The sequence below is a fragment of the Acanthochromis polyacanthus genome, chromosome 12 (assembly GCF_021347895.1).
Source record: "Acanthochromis polyacanthus isolate Apoly-LR-REF ecotype Palm Island chromosome 12, KAUST_Apoly_ChrSc, whole genome shotgun sequence".
NCBI classification, from domain to species: Eukaryota; Metazoa; Chordata; class Actinopteri; family Pomacentridae; genus Acanthochromis; species Acanthochromis polyacanthus.
Window position 1 is genome coordinate 29,182,298 of NC_067124.1, and position 21,620 is coordinate 29,203,917.

The window sequence follows — 21,620 nt, forward strand, 5'->3', positions numbered from 1 at the left end:
AACAACAGAGATGCAGAGCAAATACAGTTACATGCAAAATGACTGTAAAAGACATGAGACAACTGCAAAGAAACACAAAAAGTCTTAGGAGAGACTGAACACAAGCACATAAAGTTAAAACTTGACTGCAAAGAGACACAAAATGTCTGAAAACGAAATGAAACTTCCATAAAAAAACACAAAAGAACTGAAGAGAAACAAATGAGTGCAACGAGATGACATCACCTGACAATCTCACCAAACACAAATTAAAGAAGACGCCTGTCCTATAAATTCAGCTGTATTTTAAGATGAGGATTTTAATAGAAGTTTGGATTTCTTTTTGAGTTGCACTACTGGCTTAAATAAACCCTAGTTTTCACACAGCAGCGTATATAGCTATATAAATAATCATTTATTTTAAACATTTGTACAAACAGCCAATGATTTAAACTTGATTTAATTTAAATTTATTTTATATTTTTGAAGTATGAGCTTTTATGTTGGTAGTCTGCGCTTTTCTTCCGGTGTGAGAGGTCATCCAAGATGGCGGCTCCTGACGAGCTTTTCTGTTGGGAAGGAGATTGGGGTTTACCGTCCGTCAACACCGACTGCCTGGTGGTTCTGGTGAGTGTCCGTTCACACCGACACCGGGCTCGGTCACCGGCTGTATGTCGGTGCCGGTGACGCTCAGAGAGGCGGGTTAAAGCGCCGTAGCTACCGTTAGCATGCTAACGGCTCAATGAACGACGCGGTTCACGGACGTTTGCGCAGTGAAGACAGACAGAGCATACAATGAATAGAGATATTGATAAGTTGAGCACTAAGAATATTACAAGGAATCATCAACTGACTGCAAAGAGACACTAAAGGACCATAAAGAGACATTAAATTGGCATAAAGAGACACATAATGACCATAAAGAGATATTAAGTTGCCATAAAGAGACATTAAATTGCCATAAAGAGACACGAAACGACCACAGAAACACTAAATTACCATTAAGAGATACAAAATGACTGTAAAGCGATGCGAAGTGACCATAAAGAGACATAAAGCAAGCATAAGGAGACACATAACCGCAAAAAGACCGAAAACGACACAAAGGATCTAAAAGAGACAAAACTACTGCAAATTGTTGGAAAAGGCCTTAAAGTGACACAAAATGACTATAAAGAGATGCAAACCTACTTAAAAGAGGGATACTAAAAAACAGAGACACAAAGCTACCATAAGGAGACATAACATGACAATAGAGTGACGCAGAACAAGTGCGAAGAGACACAAAATGGCACAAACTGTTTAAAAAGAGTAAAAACCATAAAGGGACACAAAACAGCTGCAACCAGACACAAAACAACTACAAGGAGTTAAAAATGGTCTACAATGAGGCACAAAAATGACAAAGGGTAAACAAAACAACCACAAAGAGACACAAAATGACCACAAAGACAAGCAAAACTAACTTAAGAAGCTACAAGTGGCATGGGTCAGTGGGTAGAGTGGCTGTCTTGTAACTGGAAGGTTGCCGGTTTGATCCTCGGCCTGTCGTGCTCATGTCGAGGTGTCCCTGAGCAAGACACCGAACCCCTAATTGCTCCTGGTGGGTTGTGGTTAGTTCCTTGCATGGCAGCTTCCGCCGTGAATGTGATGTATCATGTGAAGTGATTTGGATAAAAGCGCTATATAAATTTTACCATTTTAAACTGTCTACATAGAGACACAAAGTCAGAACAGGGAAACAATCAATGACACTGTGATATGCATAGTCAAATGGTCATCTAACACTCCATTCAGTACTAAAGAATGTGTTTTAATTCAGCCTTTATGTTTAAATATAACTACTTTAAATAGAAAATTCCTAGTTGACCTGCATCTAATGATCATTTCTGTTGTTTAGTGAACAGTTGATTACTTTCTGGATGGTCCTCTCGTGCTTCTCAAGGACTGAGATTGTCTTTGTTTCATCCACAAGTCAAAGATATTCAGTATACTGTCACAGAGGATGAAAGAAACCAGAGAATATTTACATTTAAAAAGCTGGAGTCAGAGAATCAAGACGTTTTGTTTTCTAAAACAAGCTGCTTGCAGGTTGGTTTTGCACATACAGCACTGTGCAGGCAGTGACGAATGGAGGATGTTTCCAAAAATAATGCCATTAGTAGATCTCATTAATCCATGAACCAGATAGCCAGAAAAAAAGATTGTATTTGCCCCTGAAGTCTATTAAAGCATTTTCAAGAACACAGAGCTGATTTAGTTGTGGATACTGAACCTAATTTGGAACAATTCTGAGGAAATGATACACAGATTAATCATAATAATAACAGGCAGTGACAGTCTTATTTACAGCCAAAACTATGCTTAAAACAACATAAAAATTGTCCATAAATACAGAATTGCATGTACTTTCTGTCCACTAAACATCCTTAACTGGCTTTTGGAAGGTAAAAGCGGCAGGAAAACAATACATTTACCTGAAACTATTTGCAGTACAAACTGGTAGAAATGCTTGATTTTCTAGAGCTGTTATGTGCTGGAACTGGTGGTAAAACCAGAAGTTTTCTGGTGGAAAATCGTCCCAGTCCTGGTTAGAAAAGTAATCACAGATGCATGTCTGTAATTCTTCCGACCACCACTAGACAGCACCAGAGTGTGTTTAAACTGATTCTGTTGTGTGATGCTCTGCTTCTCCTCCATCTGACTGATGTTGGTTTTTTACCAACTTAGTTTTTCACTTAAATTATCAATCAAAAAAGCACAAATGCTGTCTGCTTTACCTTGAACATGTAATTATAAACTGAATACTTTTATTCTTTTGTTTTGAAAACAAAAGTCTGTCGTGTTGTTGGGCTTTAGGATAATAAAATCACAACACACGTGTAATTACTTGATGATGAGCTTGTTATGGTGTCTGATGGCAGCGAAGGTGCTCCTTTTTCTTGTGTTTGATGTATTTAGTGACACATAATGAGATATTTTAAAAAATATCCACAGCTACTATTTAGTAACATGAATGCAAACTATATTTTTTGAAGTTGTAGTGTCCAAGATTATTTCATTAATTTTGACAGTATGAAAACCAGCTTATTTCATGTTTACTGAATGTTTACTGGAAGTCTGCTTCTAACTAACTGTCCCTAGAGCTGCAATGAATAATTGATTAGTTAATTAATCACCAACTATTAAATTAAGTGGATAATTAACTATATAAAATAAAATGGTAAAACTGCTTTAATATTTGGTTTGAGACTTAAATTCTGTCATTGCAGCTTCTTAAATATGAATATTTTATTTTTTTTTCCCACCATTATCCCAGTAAATTGAAAATCTTTGGACAAAACAATGCATTTGTCATCTTTGGCTTTAGGAAGCACCAGCTGACGTTTTTTTATTTTTGCTAGTTTCTGACTGTTAACAGACCAACTATTCGAGTAATCCAGACATATCAGACTAATCAAGGGTAACAATAATTCTTCATTGCAGCTCAAGTCAAGGAAACTGCGACCAATCAGTTGGTTAAAAAGTGGGTACCGATTAATCGGTTTGAGTAATTTTTTCAGAAAAAATGTTTAGATTTTATAATTGCCGCTTCTTAAACATGTATAGATAGATTAGATGGACAGATTAAACCTTTTTTGATTCCACAGTGGGGAAATTTTCAATGTTACAGCAGCGAATACAAGAAATAGTGCAAGAAAAAGAGCAGAACACCCTGCACACACTCATATTCTCCTTCTAGAAGAAATACAAATGTTTACAGAAAAGTTTCTGCAAAATTGCACATAGTGTTCTTATATACATATATATCAACACCAAGTAGTATATACACTATTTTCTGGTTTCTTTCATCCTCTTTGAAAGTAAACTACGTATCCTTGAAATGTGGACTAAACAAGATATTTGTCATCTTGTTCCTTGCAAAACACTGATGGAAATTGTACTTTTTTCTGATATTTAATTGACCAAACAACATATCAGTTATTCCATACAATAAAAAGATGAATGAACAGTAAAAATAATTATTTGCAGTTCATATCAAGATAAAATGCTGATTTTTTTTTTTCTGACCACAAACTAAAATGAGCAGATATGGCTTCTGTCCACCGAGATTTTTTTTGCCTAAAATTGAATAAATCATGTAGAAAAGCAAAGATTGTGACTGTCTACCACCCTGTTAGGCTTCACTACGCTGAAACACAGCAGATTGGACCTTTAAGTCAAGTTCCTGGTTGTAGTTAAGGACTCGTGACCACCCAGAATGCTTTGTGGCTGCAAACAGTTTCCATGACTGATGCGGTCCTGAGAGTCTTGTGACAGTGTGGATACGAGGATCCCGCCTGCAGACCGCCCTGAGGGCTGCATCGCTCCTCTGAATAATGAACTCTGATTGAAACATGTTTGTTTTGGACTGACATCACACAGCAGAGCAGCAATGCAAGCTGGGTAATGATGCTGTGGTTGGAAAACAGTAATGTGTTGCTGCTGCTGAATCACAGCTGGATTTTCCACACTGCTGCAGGAACGGGAATCTGCTGCCGCAGTTTGTCTGCTGCTTTTCATCGTTAGCTTGAAAATGACTCAGAAATCAGCATCATCAGGTTACAACGGACCGGACAGTTGGCTGGCTTGTGGTGAAAGTGACCTCCAACACCTCATCACGATAAATGACGTCTTACTGTTGGGCCGAAACTGCTTGATGAGGAGTGTTTTTCCTGTTACTGTCCCTCAGTCCGAGTTATTATTGGATGCTCACAGCTGGACAGAGGCAGTAATGACCGTCTGAGCCTGTTAGCGTTACATAACAGCAGCTTTTACAAACACATTTCTGATGATTTTACAGCATGTTCAGCAGGAGCTCTATATTAGAATAAATGGTTCTTTCCCGTTAAGCCAAATTCATTATAAAGGACTGTTTCAGTGTTTATTCATGTTAAGCACATTAGTTATGGCTCACTTGTCTTTATACTGCAGGTCATTTTTGTACACAATGTGGTAAAACATGCAGCAGCAGATATTTACTCTCTGGTTTCTGTCAGCCGATACAGACAACAGATATCACGCTACATTGTGCGTACAGTTGTCCCGCCATACTTTCCCTAAATTAGGAACATTTTAAAGATGAGGTTGTGAGAGGGTTATATCGTCAGGCTTAAACCCGCAGAATTATTTCACAGCTGCAATTAGTACAAAACATGATTCTCAGCTTCATAAAGAAAACATCAGCCCTATTTCTACCACGTTCATCCTTTACTAAATACTTTCATGACTGATTACTGATCATGTTTAAAGGTTCTATATAGCAGCGAATTAATCAAAGTCTGCCTTGTCTCTCATGTCATAGTATAAATTAAAGGTTCTACCAACTCTGAAAGTCCCACAGTGTTACAGTTTCTGCAGAGCTCTGTCCTGTGGGCATACCATCAAAGCTACCATTAGCCACATAGCACACTGATACATTTCAGCGCTCGATTTAAGGCCGAGAGGTCCGGTGGCCCAAATGACATTTTTTGGGCCACCAACATACGTTAATTTAGACATTTTTAGGAGCCAAAATCAACTTTTAGTGGCCAAAAAATTAATCCTACTTTTTGCATCCTTTGTGCGTTAAATGTGTAATAATTTGCGCTGCACCTGGATTAGAGAATATAGCAGGATGGGACCAAAATTTTATAATAAATATGATCTGAGCATAAGTTTTAAACTGATTTTAATTTTTGGAAGAAAACTACAACAAATTAGAAAGCAACAATTATTTACATTGGCCAAAAATTTGTTAGTTCATGTGTTTTTTTTTAAATATTTTTATTTCCCAACTCACTAGGCAAAATCAGATTAATGTGTGACAGAAATAGAAATAAATATTTTGATGTGAAATTTACTCTTTTATAATATGGCAAAAGTGTGATTTACATACCTTTCAACTACAGCAGCCATCAATTTTAAGTGCTTCTATTTTCACATAATTGCAACTCCCTGTTCCCAGTCAGACCTGAGCTGGAGTTTGCCTGAAGGCAGCTTGTCAGGCTTGAGACTTTGCTCAGTCAACTAGGCTAGTAAGTTGACCGAGCACCGGGAATCATGGGAGGTTGATGACATCATACAAAATGGCTGCCCCCATGAAGAAAACATGATAGGCGGTTCAGCTCGGTGATTTTCGGCTAAAACTTGGATTTGGAGGTCAGTAGCCCAAATCAAAATATTTGGGCTCCTAGCCAGTGTGTTTTTTGTCATTTTTGGTCGCCAAAATCGGTTTTTAGTCGCACATGGCGACCTGGCGACCGTCTAAATCGAGCGCTGCATTTTTACTGTTGTGGTGACATTTCCATCAATAATAACGGTAATCCACTGGATGTTAGTTCCGCAGATGCTGGGAGTTCATGCAGACTGTTGTGTTCACTCTTGCAGCCAATAGCAGAACATCTGGGGAGCTTTAGTAGTAGCTTAGACATTTTACAGAAGCAGCTCAAAAAGTGAACAGACTTGGTGGACTGTTAAGAAGCTGCTCATCTGAATGGTTCACCTGCACGTAGTAAGGGGGCGGGTCTTTACAAAGCTGGACCACTATTGGTTCCTCACTTTCTATATAGAATATAGTTCAAACTGACTTGTGAAATTGGGAGGCTGTCTAGCTGAGGAATAACAGAACTCAATGTTTTCATATCTTAAAATATTTAATTTCCAAGATTTTAACAAAAAATGAGCAAAGGATTTTCACTATATGTGACCTTTAATGCACTCACTGGTTCTGTTCTCTATCACAGATCTTTTTCAAGAATAGTATATTTTTGAAAAGCCTTTTGTGAATATGATTGTTTTACTTTGGTCTGTACATTTCTTAATGTCTGATAGATTATGCTGCCCTCTTTATCTGAACATTATTATTTAATTGCTTTTTTTTTGCTGTCTGTACTTTTCTTTATTTTAAACAGTATAACCAGTACAACCTGACTGTGCAGCATCATGTACATGAAATTATTCTTCAGCCTGTAGTTACTCTGTGTTCTTCCATTACTTTAACCCACAGATCCAGCTGTGCAGCCACAGCTGTGTGTCAGTTTCTCTCCGTGGAACAAACGTCTTCACCTTCATCAAACTCTGACTTCACGGCTGCACATTTATGAGGAAATTCCTCCTCAGTTTTTCTGGTTGTAAAAGTTGAACGAGGCAGTCGACTCGGAGCAAAACCTTTATTTTTTATTTCCAGAATAACTGAGTCATCTCCAACTTTTACTGTAAGAGCCACAAGCCTCAATCCTTTGCTATTTCTTGCTCCACACTAAGCCCACAGTAAACTTTTATTATGCAGTTTTTTTTTTATTTTAAATGACAATTAACAAATGATAAACTTAAAATGTCACTTTGAAACAAACTGAACTCCAGCATTACTTCGTCATATTTTGGAGTACAAAACATCATCAATACCAAAATCCAAATACGCAGCAAATCATGAGTGAATACAAAAATAAATGCTGTACATATGAAGACGCGAATCAAAAATCAGCATAAATACGACAACAAATACATTTCTTACACGTAATTCACCTTTAACAAGCCACTCCCACTTTCCAAATTTGTTTTAATATGGTTGTATCAGCTTGGAATGTATACATTTTCATCAACCTGTTGAAATGATTCATGTTCAAGAATTTTCCAAACTGTTGCATGATCAATTAGAGGTCCATTGCTGTTTCATGTCAGCCCTGCCCTGAATTCCTGCAGTGGAAAATTAACTTTTAGTAATGCTGGATGCAACAACGAAGACAAAATATAATTAAGACAATTTTTTCTGTGCGTGTCTGTTTGTGAACTGTCTTACGATGCTCCGAATCTGCCAAATACTAAAACATGATGTTTTAGGAACACCTCTCAAGCATAATTATTCCCTTTATTTCCCAGACACATTGACAGAAAATAATGTAGACTTTATCCAAAGTTTGTGTACTAACTCATTCAAGTTGCCCGTTAAAGCTGAATTTGGCGGGATTCCGTCTAACCTCAGAAACGTCAAGCTGAGGAATGCAAAAAAAGTGTCAAAATGTAGGTTGTGATCATGTTCAAGTGCAGTTGGTTGCCTGCGTAGCTGACCTGTAGTTGTGTTTTCTTTCTTTAGGCTTACGCTCAGTTTGCTGGAGCTCCTCTCAAACTTCGGAAGATCTCCAACCCCTGGAGGAGTCCCAGCGGTAAGAGACATTCAACACATTAAAGCTACACTAGGGGCTACGCAGAAGAAAGTCTTGACTTATCTGTGTTTTTTTTCTCGTTTTCAAAGGTTCGCTTCCTGCTTTGAGGACCAATCAGAAAGAGACTCTGTCCCGGCCCTCTGACATCATCATCCACCTCAGAAAACAGGTAACCACCCAATCCTTCCCAGCACGCCTGAGGGCTGATCAACCCTGGTGTCCAAGAGTTAGTCAGACAAGTGCCATAAATACTGTAGAGTAAAAATGCAAAATGTTTAAAATTTCAGTTTTTTTATTATTTAGATTAAGAAATTTAATTCAAGGTTCACCTTATGTTCCATTTGTTGTCAAGATCTTCAGAAATCATTATAAATCTGTTAATCTTATCTGTAGGAATTAAATATTGCAGTGATTTCTGAAAGTTTTACATCTTCATTTAATATTTAAATCAGTTTGTGTCCAGTGTGGTTATTACTCTAACCACAAACTGAGTTTGTTCAACCAACAGATCAGAACAAAGCAGAGGCAGAAACCCAGAGCAACAGTCAGCAGTTCAATTTTCCACAGTAAAAAGTTATTAGAAGTCAATTAAAACTGGATTTTTTTTCTAATGTTGCCTTTTTGTATGTGTTTCTTAAAATGTTTCACTTTTAATATTTATTTAATGATTAATAGTACTTAGGGTGAAACAAATAAAAAACTATTATGTTCAAATAAAACAATTTAGGTAAGCATCAGCAAACTCTTCTTCATTTTCCCTATAGAAATTCAATTTAAAAAAAAAAAACCAAAACAGACGGTTTTCACTTGAGTAAATCTGACATTAGAGCAACTTATTTAACTGTTTTTAAACTCGTTTTTGGTCTCTTGTCTGTCTGAGCTGCTGCAGTTACTGATGGAGACTAGAAACCTCTCTGTGTGCAGCCACCAAGCTAGCTTCTGCTGTAGCCTGTGTGAGACATCGAGGAAACATCTGCAAATTGTATTATTTATACATAAGCAGATTCAACCAATGAGGTGTTTTGTGTTCACTTTAATTAACATTTTGCCCCAAGGAGATACACAAAAAATGATTTTATGTCTTATTTATATGGTGATACCGGTGCATTATCATTTCATGGAAGAGAAAACTGCTAGCAGTTCCTGTATGTTTTTGCTCTTGTCACAGTTTTCCTCAGTGTGGGCTCATTTTTCACTGCAATAAAAAGTCCTGCACCTCTATGGAAACAGCATAACCATGACTAGGAGAGAGAATTGACTACAATTTAGCATGACACATGTAGCGTTCAATAAATCACAAAATTAAAGAAAACTGAAGTTGAAGTTCCTGATTTATTTATTTTGCAAAAATTGAAAAACCTCAGGCTGTACATTGGAGTAGTGGTTAGCACTTTCGCCTTGCAGCAAGAAGATCCCCTGTTCAAATCCCATCCTGAGCCTGGGATCTTTCTGCATGGAGTTTGCATGTTCTTCCTGTGCATGCGTGGGTTTTCTCTGGGTACTCCGGCTTCCTCCCACAGTCCAAAAATATGCTGAGGTTAATTGGTTACTCTAAATTGCCCGTAGGTGTGAATGTGAGTGTGATTGTCTATCTGTATATGTAGCCCTGTGACAGACTGGCGACCTGTCCAGGGTGTCCCCTGCCTTCGCCCGAGTCAGCTGGGTTAGGCTCCAGCACCCCCCGTAACCCTAGTGAGGATAAAGTGGAGTATAGAGAATGGATGGATGAATGAAAAACCTCAAATTGGCTTGTCAAACATTTTTGCAAGTGTCCGCAGGTGTTATCAGTACTCAAAAAATGGTGACTCTACCAACTGTACATATTTAACTATGAATGGTTTTTCAGATCCTCTACAAACTATCACTCTGCTCAGCACGTCAACTGTAGAAAGGTGTTTCACCATGCTGAATGTATCTCCAACTACTTGCTCCTCTGTGTACTGTTTTTGAGCCATGCTGCATTTATTGTATTGGCCCAGCATGTTTTATGTTATTTTCTTTCTGCTCTGTGCCCACATTGCCTGCAGTTCACCTGAAAACTCGGATTTTTGACTGTTACTCACAGCTGGGTCCATTATGGAGAATCAGTTGTGCTAAGGAGCTTAGAATGTTTTGTGTTGTCAGAATTTCATGAAGCGCTCTTTATTTTTTTGGCAGACTCAAAGATGAAGTGTAGAATAAAGTGATTGTGCTGAAATATCACAATTTCAAGCTTGAATTTGGTTAATTTCCGTGAAGGAACCACATGTCTTATGGTTTTACTTTTCTGGCTCTGGTAAATGGAGTCATCTTGGTGAGGATGACTTTCTTTGGATTTTAGCAAAGCTGATTTGAATAAAAGCTCAAGTATCGTCTTTTTTTTTACTTTCCCATCTTTTTATCCAACAGTCAATAGATAATTATTTTTGATCAGCTGAACGAAAACTACAGTGTGAGGGAAGCAGTAGTAGTAGTAGTACACTAGTAGTGCAGTAATAATAATGATACTCGTACACAAACAGTAGTTTGATTTGCAGGAGGCTCAGTGTTGATGGGATCCAGCTGACTGAGCTATAAGGAATAAAACTCAGAGATTCACTTGTTATTTCTGCAGTCAGAACTTTTCTCTCGGGCGTACGGTGTAGTACTGGACATGTGTGTGTGTGTGTGTGTCTCCAGCCGACTGGAAAAACTCATTAAACAACAGGAAGCTGCAGCAGAGACACATTCCAACAGAGCTGATAATTCTCATAAAGCTGAGCAGGGGGAAGCAGAGAGAGAGCAGGCGAACAGCAGCATATGGATTTACATGTTTAAAAACGTGCCGTGGAGATGAAAAGCTTGTTCCGGTCACTCTAAACACAACTGGACATGTTAATATCACACAGAAACACTGATCAGAGGCTGAAGGGATGAGGTTTTTGTCTCTTTGTGGTCTCCCTTTCGTCCAGTGTGTTCCTCCATGTGTGACGTCAACAGCTTGGCAAGTTGTGTGTCAAAATCTTCACTAACTTTCCAAGTTGCCGCTCAGACTTAAGGGGGCGTTCGTGTCAATTTGTGTCTCGTCTTTTGTTACGTTACATCTCTTTTGTCATTTTGTGTCTTTTTGGGGGTCACTTTTCGACTCTTGTTAGTCATTTATGTTTTTCTTTTTGTGAATTTATGTCTTTGTTGTGTTATTTACGTCTTTATGTTATCAGTTTGTGTCTTTTTTGTTACTTCACGTCTTTTTTGTTGGTTTTTGTCTCTTACTTTCTTCTGCCATGTTCCCACAACATGTCCTCAAGAACCTCCTTAAGAAGGCGTCATTTTGTGTCATTTATATTGTTGTTTTTTTAATCTTTCTGTGGTCCCTTCATGTCTCTTCAGGGTCATTTATGTTGCTCATTTGTAAGTGTATGACCGTTTTCTATCTTTCTGTGGTCAGTTTGCATCCTATTGTGGGTATTTTGTGTTTCTTTTTGGTCAATTATGTCTCCCTCATCAGTCTGTCTGTTTTTTAGTTTATATCTCGTTGTTTTTTGTTTTTTTCAAGCATCGTCTTACGTTTGTTTTGCATCTTTTTGTGGTCATTTTATCTCTGTTGTTTGCGAGTTCTTATGTCTCTTTTTGTCGCATATTTTGTTGGTTTTTGATGCTTTGTGGTCTTGCTTTTGTCCACCATGTTTTTGCATGTATGGCGGCTAACAAACGGGGAAGTCATGTAACCCTTTTTATCACTTTCCGAGTCGTCCTTGTTGTCCAACTTGAGAGGGCGTTTACTTACATTTTCCCTGTTTTTTTTTGAGAATATTTAAACACCATACATTCACTCACTTGAATAAAAACTTCTTGCTTGGCACGCTAACTGAAGAGTTTTCTAGCTTCCAGGTTTGTTTCCACCTTCTGCGCTCCACTGCAAATGTACAAATAGTGCATTAGACAGTGCCGTACTGTGATAAATCTAAACTGTAAACCCAAAATCAAAGCCCTTTTCAAATTTTTTTTTTTCTAAAACAAAGAGGAACAACCCAAAGAGAACAGTTGATTCATAAATCTGCATCCTCTTCCTTCAGTTGGTTGTCCTCTGACACACATTCCCTTCGGTAGAAGTCACGTCTCCGAACCAAACGCTACCCCCAGCCTCCATTCAGCAGCTAACGGGCAGCTGGAAGACATTACCCAGCATGCTCGGTGCCTGCACGCTGCGGTAGGTTGTTCAGAAACCACAGCGACAGGAAAGCTGCTGAAGAAGCTCAGAGGCGAAAACTACTGGCTTCACGCTCGGCTACAGAATTTACCTCACATTTATCGCCTTCACTCACACTCCATTCTTCTTTTTCCATCCTTCCTCCTCATCAGCCTTTCCAATAAAACTTCCTATTTTTTCCTCTTATTTTGTGGCAGTCTTAAGTGTCTTGTAATTTTGCATTTTTTGTGGTCATCTTGTGTCTTTATGGTCGTTTTGCGCCACTCTGTTGTTTTGCATGTCTAATTTGGTGTCTATTTGTTGTCATTTTGTTTCTTTTTGTGGTTGTTTTTGTGTGTTTGTACTCAGTTTTGTGTCTTTGTGGTCATTGTGTACCTTTGTTTTGGTGCTTTTCATCTCTTTGTGTTCATTGTGTATCTATTTGTAGTCATTTTGTGTCTCTTTGCAGTCAGTTTTGTCTGTAGTCATTTTGTATGTCTTCACGGTTGTTTTGCGCTACCCTTTTTGTTTTGGTGGGTTTTGGCTTCATTTGGTCTCTTTTTGTGATCATTTTTGTTTCCTTCAAGTCAGTTTTGTGTCTTTGTGATCATTTTGTCCCTATTTTTTGTTTTTTTCATCTCTTTGTGGTCCGTTTGTGTCTCTGTGTGGTTCTTTTTCCCTTTTGTGTCTGTTTTTGTTAATTCATATTAACTCCCATATACTGCCTTTAATGCAGCTCAATTCCCAATAAAGCTGTTGCTCATTTATGTATTTATATTTTATATATTTTTCTTTTTCTGTACTGAGACAATGCAATAAGTCAGTTTTTTTTCTTTTTTATTTGATATTTAAGACATTTTTGGTTACTATATTGGCACAAAACAGATTAAATATCAAGCTAGAAAAAAACTGACTCGTTCCAAATGAAGCCGTTTCTCATTTACATATTTTGTTTTTTGTTTTTTATAACATCTGAGCCAGGTGTGGTTAGACAGCACCAGTACTTGGTTTGGAATATTTTGGCGTCTTTCAGGTGTATCAGTGACCTGCTGCAATGTTGAAAGTTTCTGCTGCTTCTCAGTTTCTCAACATGAAAGGTAATTTGTGTTTTTTTTTTTTTTTTTTAGAAATACAATGCAGACTACGATCTGTCGGCCAAAGAGGGAGCCGACAGCCTGGCCTTCATCTCTCTGATGGAGGAGAAGCTCATGCCGGCACTTGTGAGACACGTTTCTTTCTTTTAACCTTCACCGACCGAAAATCTGCTGGTGCTAAACTCGTTCCTGAATCTCTGCAGATCTACACCTTCTGGATCGAGCCGAAGAACTACGTGGACGTGACTCGCCGCTGGTACGCCGAGCACATGCCGTTCCCCCTGAACTTCTTCCTGCCGGGTCGAATGCAGCGGCGACAGCTGGAGAAACTGCAACTGTTGCGAGGAGACGAGAGCCTGGAGGCTGGAGAGGAGCTGGAGAAGGAGGTGAGGAGGTTGGAGTCGATCTTGCCTGGGGACCAGACAGCCTTTATATTGTGTATTACAAATACACACAAAGTCAGTCTGGAACTGCTCCATTGAACCAAATCTAGCCCAGAGGCGGGACTACCGATCACAGCTTGAATTGGAGAGAGCCAATCAGCGTAACGCATGTGTGACGCAATCACTAAGCGACCTAACAGCTGCCTTTCCGCCATGATATTTTGTAGTTTTAACAGCTTCCTTCGCCGTACAGGGGTCCTGAGGAAAATCTAAGCTCTCCCTTTCAACAGTGGAGGGCAGCATTACGCATTCTATCGTACAGCCTGCCGGAATTAAAAGAAGAAGAAGTAGTCCAAACAGTTATGGCGACCAGTTTTAAGGACAAATTCAGCCCGTGCAAAACAGAGGAAAGCGCACGAGAGAAACCTCGCTCTGTTGCGGTCGCCATTTCGTTTGTATGCGGGAGGTGCACAGGTGTTAGATGGGTAATCTCGGCCCTGAAGATGACGCATCGTTAACTCCCGCCTCTGGTGCTCTGATTGGTTCGGTCTGATCTGCTCGGAGCTTGACAACCTGTCAAAATGTGTCAATGGAGGAGGGCTAGACCGTATTTCCGTATATCCCTTATAACAGGAATACAAAGTCTAGCTAAGCTAGGCTAGAGTCGATCTGCTGTTTCTGACCACACATCTGTTGCAACTTCTACCTGCTCACAGCCAGGACATGAGAAGTGCTCAGTCAAAGTTTCATCTGTGGTTTGTTCAAAAATCATTCATTCATTCATTCGTGTGAAAATCTGCAGGAAGAATTAAACAAATCTTCTTGATGTATAAACATATACATAAGCAGGAAAGAAAACAACATGGATAAGTCTGTTTTTGTTTTTCCATTTTTCTGTTTTCTTTCTCTTTAATTTTTTCTTTTCAGACTTCCTTTTAATCTTTCTGTCTCACCTTTAAATCATTCTCCTTCTCTTCTGTTATTCCTGTCATCTTTCATTCATAAGTCCCTCTCCTTCGGTCTTTCTGTCTGTCTTTCTTTCTTTCCATCTCTTTCTTTCTTTCATCTTTATCTATCCTTTCTTCCGTAATTCCTCCCTTTTTTCTTTGTTTGATACTTGTTTTTTCTTAGACCTCAATGCGAAAGAAATTGGATTTTTCTCCTAAAATTAAACATGATGTCAAAACTGCCATGAGGTCACAGCATGCACCAAATGTTCATCAGAACCACAGAGAGCGTTTTTGTCTGTCTGTGAGGAAACAGGACTGACTTTGATTTTGTGTGTCGGCCGGCTGCCGTAACTTCAGAACATGCAGCAGTTTTCCAGTTTGTACCAAGATATCGTTTCCATGTGTTTGGGCTGCTGAAGTGGTTGGAACAAATGTAGCGCGAAAGGAAAACTTTCTTCAGTGGGCTTTTCTGTTGGAAAACTACTGGTGTGGAACAATCAGCCCACTGGACAGAGGTCAGAGGTCACATAGCGTTCAGGGAAATGTCACTAAAGAACAAGTTGTTCCTGTCAGCAGGAGAAACCTTCAGAGAGGCCACTTTTGAAAGCCAGCGTTGGTATCCATGCATTTTTCCACAATGGCTCTCTCTGTGTTGACTGGGATTATTCAACTTTAGATCAAAGATACAAATACCAGTATAGGAGGTTTTTTAAGGCAGCCACTAACTACTGTTTTTCAATCCATTCATCTATTGACTATTTCATGGATTAATCAGTTAAACTAGGGATGTCCTGATTAAAATGTTTCTTTGCTCCAAATCGGACATACTAATATTTTTGTAGCTGCTAGTCTCAAACAAAATGGTCGCTATAATTCCACTTGAGAGAAAAAAAAAACGTTCTAGCTTCTTTGTGTTTCTTTAAACCAATCACGGTCATTGTGGATGGGGCTAAGTGAGGGATCTGGCTTTACTGATCCATCAAAATAACAATGGGTGGAAATGTGTTGGTGGAACATTTGCGTACAGGGAGACGAGCACTATGACTATAAAGGATAATCCCCCAAAAAAACAGTAGCAGGACAGCCTTACTGTGCCATCCAAATCCCTGCAAAAGTTTCAATGCGGTGGGCTTCTGCTCGCAGGTTTTTAATCATAACAAAAAAGTGACAGAAGAAGAGAGGACAAAGCTTCCTGAAATGACAGGTGGTTTATACCTACATCCTCCTACCATTGAGCTAGGCTTGTATCTGGCGAAATGGAGTCCTCACTCGATACCAGTTTTCTGGATAATACACACTTCAAATACTGTACGAGGTGCCACCTCATACTGTTTAATGCTGGCATTTCTGTGTTGGCAAGCAGAGTGTGTTGTAGGGGTTTAACTAGTAAAAAGGCACCATGACAAAGATTTCAGTGACGCCTAATGAAGTCCAGTCAGAGCTCAATGTTGAATCAAGCTGGGGTGATTACATACGTCTGTGACTTAAAACTGCAGTGTCGGCACAGGCCATTTGTCCAAGGTGCTTAATTTATTATAACAAATGTGTGTCATGAGGAGATACTCTTTAGGAGAAGATTCTCTGTCATCCACACCTGTATAATTTACCATTAGTTGCTGGAGGAGCTTTAGAGGAGCCTTACCTCCACAGCCCAGTTGTTCTGTGAACAGAGCCACATGCGCATCCTATCACATCAGTTTAAAAAAATGCCTTGATTGGGACATTTCTAACCTAACCGATTAATCGGTTATCTAATTTAGGCGCGTTTCATTTTGGTAAACTGTATGCCATGGCAAAAAATAACATGTAAGCAAAGGTTACACAAAGAAATGTGCTTAAGATAATAGCAAATATACAATTATTAATAGGTAAGGAACACTGCATGTCAAAGAGTAAGCCCTAAAATTGTAGCCTTAACATTTTCTCTTATTTGTTGGAACTTCTCAGGTAGCAAACAGACACCTTTGGTGCTTTGTGAGTGTATTTAGTAATTACAAGGACAAAAGTTAACACCAACGAACAGACATCACTTGTGATTTTGCCTTTTGTGGAGGTGCATCTTCCACAATCCTCCTGTGTTTTCTCTTCAGATATTGGTGCATTGCATTGTGCTGCTGTGGTCTGCAATCCAAACTCTGTGCGGTGCACAAACCACCTGTTTGTTCTGTGACAATTTAAAGTACTCCCAGACTTTTGTGGACTTGGGTACTTGGAAACTTTTACACCGAAACGACGTGGAGCTTTCAGCCACATTGTTAAGTCTTTGGAACATACAATGTTCCAACTGCTTGTCATTTTGCGACCAAAGTTTGTGATGATGATTAAGCCAGCTGAGTCAATTCACTGATTAAAACTGAAATGCATTTTAACACTCATAAAACGGCTTTCTAGTTGACGATGAGTTGAGGATAATTTAAGAAACTGTTTCCTAACCAATTACCTTTTAACACTTGGATGATTCCTTAAATTGTGGTGACCTCTTGACTTTACATTGAAGAAATAACCCATATATTTCTTTTTGAGTTACGTGAATCTGCCACCCGTTCTGTTATTTCGCATTTTATGTCTACTGGTAACTTCTGCTAACTAATTAGTTTATTGATTTAACCTGAGATCACCTGCTCTAGTACAGACATGTGACTTTAACATGGCCTCACAGCAAAAGAACAATGAAATTTGCACCTGTCGGGTTCAGAAGTTAAGCAGTGGAGGTATTAGCAAGTCTCAAAAGCCCACTGGTCATAAAACTCATCACAGAGAAGACAGTGGAAACTTTCAGTGAAAGAAGTTGGAAGAAAGCTACTAATACTGGGCTGAACTGAAAAGATATTAATGATGAGCACATCTGTCATTCATGACCTTTTTTTTTTTTTTTAACCACCACAGTTTACATGTTTAGCTCAGGCACTTCCATTGGTCTATAGACCTTTGACCTTGGCCATGTTAGTTTCTTGCCTTACCTTCCACAGTGTAATTTATGCTTGCTGTTGGATCTTTAATGCATCCTGTCAGCAGTAGTAAATCAGAGATGCCGGTCATGGCACAGCTGTGTACACAGCAGGAGGTTGAACAATGAACTGCAGTAAGGTTTGCCCTGGACAAGGAGGAATAAGGTCAGGGTCACAAGATCACAGTGGGCCATGTTCCAAGACTTTGTTGTACAATCAGCTGGTTTACGGCTGAAGGCTTATGGCACCTGTTCTTGAACTGCCCTTGAACCTGCTGGAGGAAACCAGTGGTGAAGACCTTCCTGATGGATCAGGCCTTTCAGATTTAACTAGATTCTGGAAATAAGCTGACAGGTCTCAATGGACCAGGATGACTCCAGCTGCTGACTCTCAAAAACCAGTAGAAGATCATGAAGAAAGACTTTTAGTTGAACTCGCAGCAGTTCTGAGAATTGTCTCTCAGCATTTTCGCTTCTCTGACCATGGCTACTACAGAATCAGGATGTAGAAGGACTCTATCTGGGAGGTCACGAAGAAGGAGTTGATTGACTGCAGAGTGGTTCTGACAAACCAAGAACCTTCTGGTAGATTTTGGCTAGTCTGGACCAGTTTCTGTGACCAAGACCCAGGGATAGTTTTGAGATGTTGACGTCTTACACTCCAGATTATGTCTTGCTGTCTTTGTTCACAGCGTTGCTGATCTGCTTCCATCAAAAAACCTGTTGGATTGTGAGCGTTGTTTGTCTTGGTTTTGTGTTTTTCAGTTGTACCGTGATGCTGCAGAGTGTATGAACCTGCTGTCCCAACGACTCGGTTCACACAAGTTCTTCTTTGGAGACTCGTAAGTTCATCCACAATCGTATTCATGGAAAGGCAGTCACTAAAGGTCTGTAAATACTAAGCCAACATGACCTCTAAAACCTGCCGAAGCTGCTGTAAACAAGTGACATCATGATTGATATAACATCTCCGGTCAAGTTATTGTTTCTTGGTGTTGCACTTTGTAAAATCATAAGCTTTTCCACTGTAGGCCCTCATCTCTGGATGCCTATGTGTTTGGCCACTTGGCACCCATCCTGAAGTCCAAACTGCCTAACGGGAAACTGCAACAGTGTCTGAAATCCCTTGACAACCTGACCAACTTCTGCACCAACATCTTGCTGCTCTATTTCCCCAGAGATAACCGAGGTAAGGCGAACACACCCAGACTGGAAATGTGTGATGATAAGCAGCTGATTTATTGTAAGGAGTGAAGTAGTTTACCAAGAACTAAACTTCGTGTGTAAAGACTGTACAGACTTCTTATTTTCAGGAAGAAAAGGTTTTCTCACTCATTTCAATATGTTTACATTTTCTGACAAACTGCCCACAGGCTTTACGATCAAACTCACCAAAGAATATCGTGTTGCATTTTTTTTCAGAACCATCGATTTTTAAGTGTTTGACAGATTTATGAGTTCAAGTTTGCTCCACCTTGAGTCTGGCTGTGCTTTTGTACCACTGAGATCTTTTGGAATCAGAATGTGTGATGTCATGTAAACCGTTGCTGTAAACAGATTATCTCATTGAAGACAAAAACACATGGAGACGTTTGCTGCTCAAACAAAAATGGTTGAAATCATTCAAGCATTTAGGGAAAAGATGGATAATGTGAGAAGACATGCATGTCATCACTTTGGATCTCTGATTATTGGACCAGTGTTTCAGGCAGACTTTTTTTTCATATTTCAGGGTCTTATTTCCAGATTTTGCTTTACCATTGATGATTTCTAGGAAGTTTTGGTGTTTAGTTTATACCATCAGCAGCACCAGTGTCTGAGAGGCTCCCAGTTTGCTTTCTGTTTGGTGTTTTTATGCTTCCAAGTTTAGAAAGTTGAACAGATTAAATCCTAAACTTGGAAGTGTTCCAAATGTAAATGATCAACATGACTGGCATGTCTTCTACAACCTACAGGTAGATTTGACTTCAGCAGGAAAGTCGTCCATCTTGAAACACATTTAACAATCCATTAAAATAGAACCTGATTTACACATCGTGATTCAGTTGGAGTCATGTTTCTGGTCACCTGAATGACTCTGTGAGCTCTGTTTCTGGTCTCTTAACAATTCTTGAAGGAAAAATCTGACCGTTTCACTGCTAAATGCTGTTAAATCATGTAAGGGATAGAAAATACTATTAGATAGAAAAAAAATCGATTTAAATTAAGTCGATAAAAGTGAACACCTATGGAAGATTTTGGACCGTTGTGATCTCAGCCCAAAACCTACTGAGGATTATAACACCCCAGATAGCAAACTATGGGTGAATCAATGTTGAATCTACGTTGAGACCTAACGTAGAAATTATACAGAAAGCGCAAGGTTGATAAAATGTTGAGTCAACATTTGCTTTTCAACCATAAATCACACTTTACTCAGATAGCAAAAGATGTTAAATCAATGTTGAATTGGGGTTAAGAAGGTTGACTTGTGGTTACGGTTGAAGACTGATGGTTGGATCAACGTTGATTTAACAACATTTTGTCAACATTGAAGTTTGTGTTTAAAAGATACCATTGAATCTACGTTGTATTTTGGTTTAATTAAAATGTTTGACAGGTCAATGTTTAATTAATGTTGAATCTATGTTTGCAAACATGTAATCTATGTAAGCAAACGTTGACTCAACATTTTATCAACCTTGCGCTTTCTGTATAATTTCAACGTTAGGTCTCAACATAGATTCAACATTGATTCACCCACAGTTTGCTATCTGGGACAGACAAGTTAGCTGCAGTTTTTGAAAGATGTTTGTTTTTGAGTTTGAGTTTACAAACTCCTGTCTGCAAAGTTTACACATGAATTTTGGCCATCAATTTTAGCAAAATGTAGCCACACAAATGACTTATTTGACTTCAGTTAGTTTGGAGCGAACTCCCAGTAAACGGTAAACAAGTCAGACCTGAACCAGTTGAGATAGTTCAGGCTTATCATAAAACAAGGGTGTTTACAGGTTTCTGTTCTTCCTGCAACCAACTAGTCTGGAGATTGTCTGGTCTATGAGATCTATGAGAGCTGTTGACCTCATGACTGACAGCCTTCAAATCGTGTTTTTTCAGAGAGCTCCAGCCAGAAGACGTCGTCCCAGCCTGAAGGTGGAGACTTCGACCACGTCCCCAACAAGCGGAGGAAGCAGATCCTTTCGGCCCTAGTAGCTCTGGGCGCCATGCTGAGCTACGCCCTCCTCACTGGCATGGTGTCCATCCAGCACGTCCAGCAGGAGGCGCTGGAGGAGCCGCCAGACTTGGAGCATATGGGATCCCACGACGATGAGGAAGGAGATGGCTGAGGTGGACAGGCGTCATCACAGGACTTCATGGACAGAAGTAAAAGTATTCTGGATAAAATCTGGATGTTACAGATATTTGATTAACTGTATCTCACCAAAGAAAGCCACAAGAGACGTGTTGGTATGAAATTTCTCTTATTAAAAAATTATTTATCGACACATCCTTGTGCCTTTTAGTGGACAGAAGCTGGTGCTGGTGTATGTACAGAAATACATTTTTAAATTATTCACTGGATATTCTTTAAAATGGGTACCATTGTTTCGTAAAATGCAATTTTGTTGAACTTTTCTTAACTTTTGTTGCATTTTTTATGAACATTGTTCCTTCAGTAAGTAAAGTTAACTTAGGATTACTTTGCCATTTAGAATGAGTTCATTCTGTTCCCTAAACCAAAATAGTGTTCAGAAACAACACAGCTTCTTTTCTGCCTTCAACAAAATTAATCACATGGCAATGACAAAAAATAATAAATCTATAACTTAAGACTCATGGGTTTTTGATTCTGTGGAGATATTCAGCAAGCTTCTAATGTGACAAATGGAATATTTCTCATCACTTTGTTGGATTCTGACATTTAATATTCACCAGTAGCAGTTTTCATGTGTGG

At 39.1% G+C, this 21,620-nt stretch overlaps 1 protein-coding gene across 1 annotated transcript; it reads left to right on the plus strand.

The window, feature by feature from the left end:
- Positions 1 to 481: 481 nt before the first annotated feature.
- On the plus strand, positions 482 to 21,502 carry mtx1a (metaxin 1a). The gene is made up of 8 exons (XM_022212038.2): positions 482 to 606; positions 8,093 to 8,162; positions 8,252 to 8,331; positions 13,437 to 13,529; positions 13,607 to 13,789; positions 18,449 to 18,525; positions 18,715 to 18,872; positions 20,783 to 21,502. Exons 1-8 carry the CDS (start codon positions 526 to 528, stop codon positions 21,010 to 21,012), a joined length of 972 nt encoding a protein of 323 aa, XP_022067730.1. The 5' UTR covers positions 482 to 525; the 3' UTR covers positions 21,013 to 21,502.
- Positions 21,503 to 21,620: the final 118 nt, after the last annotated feature.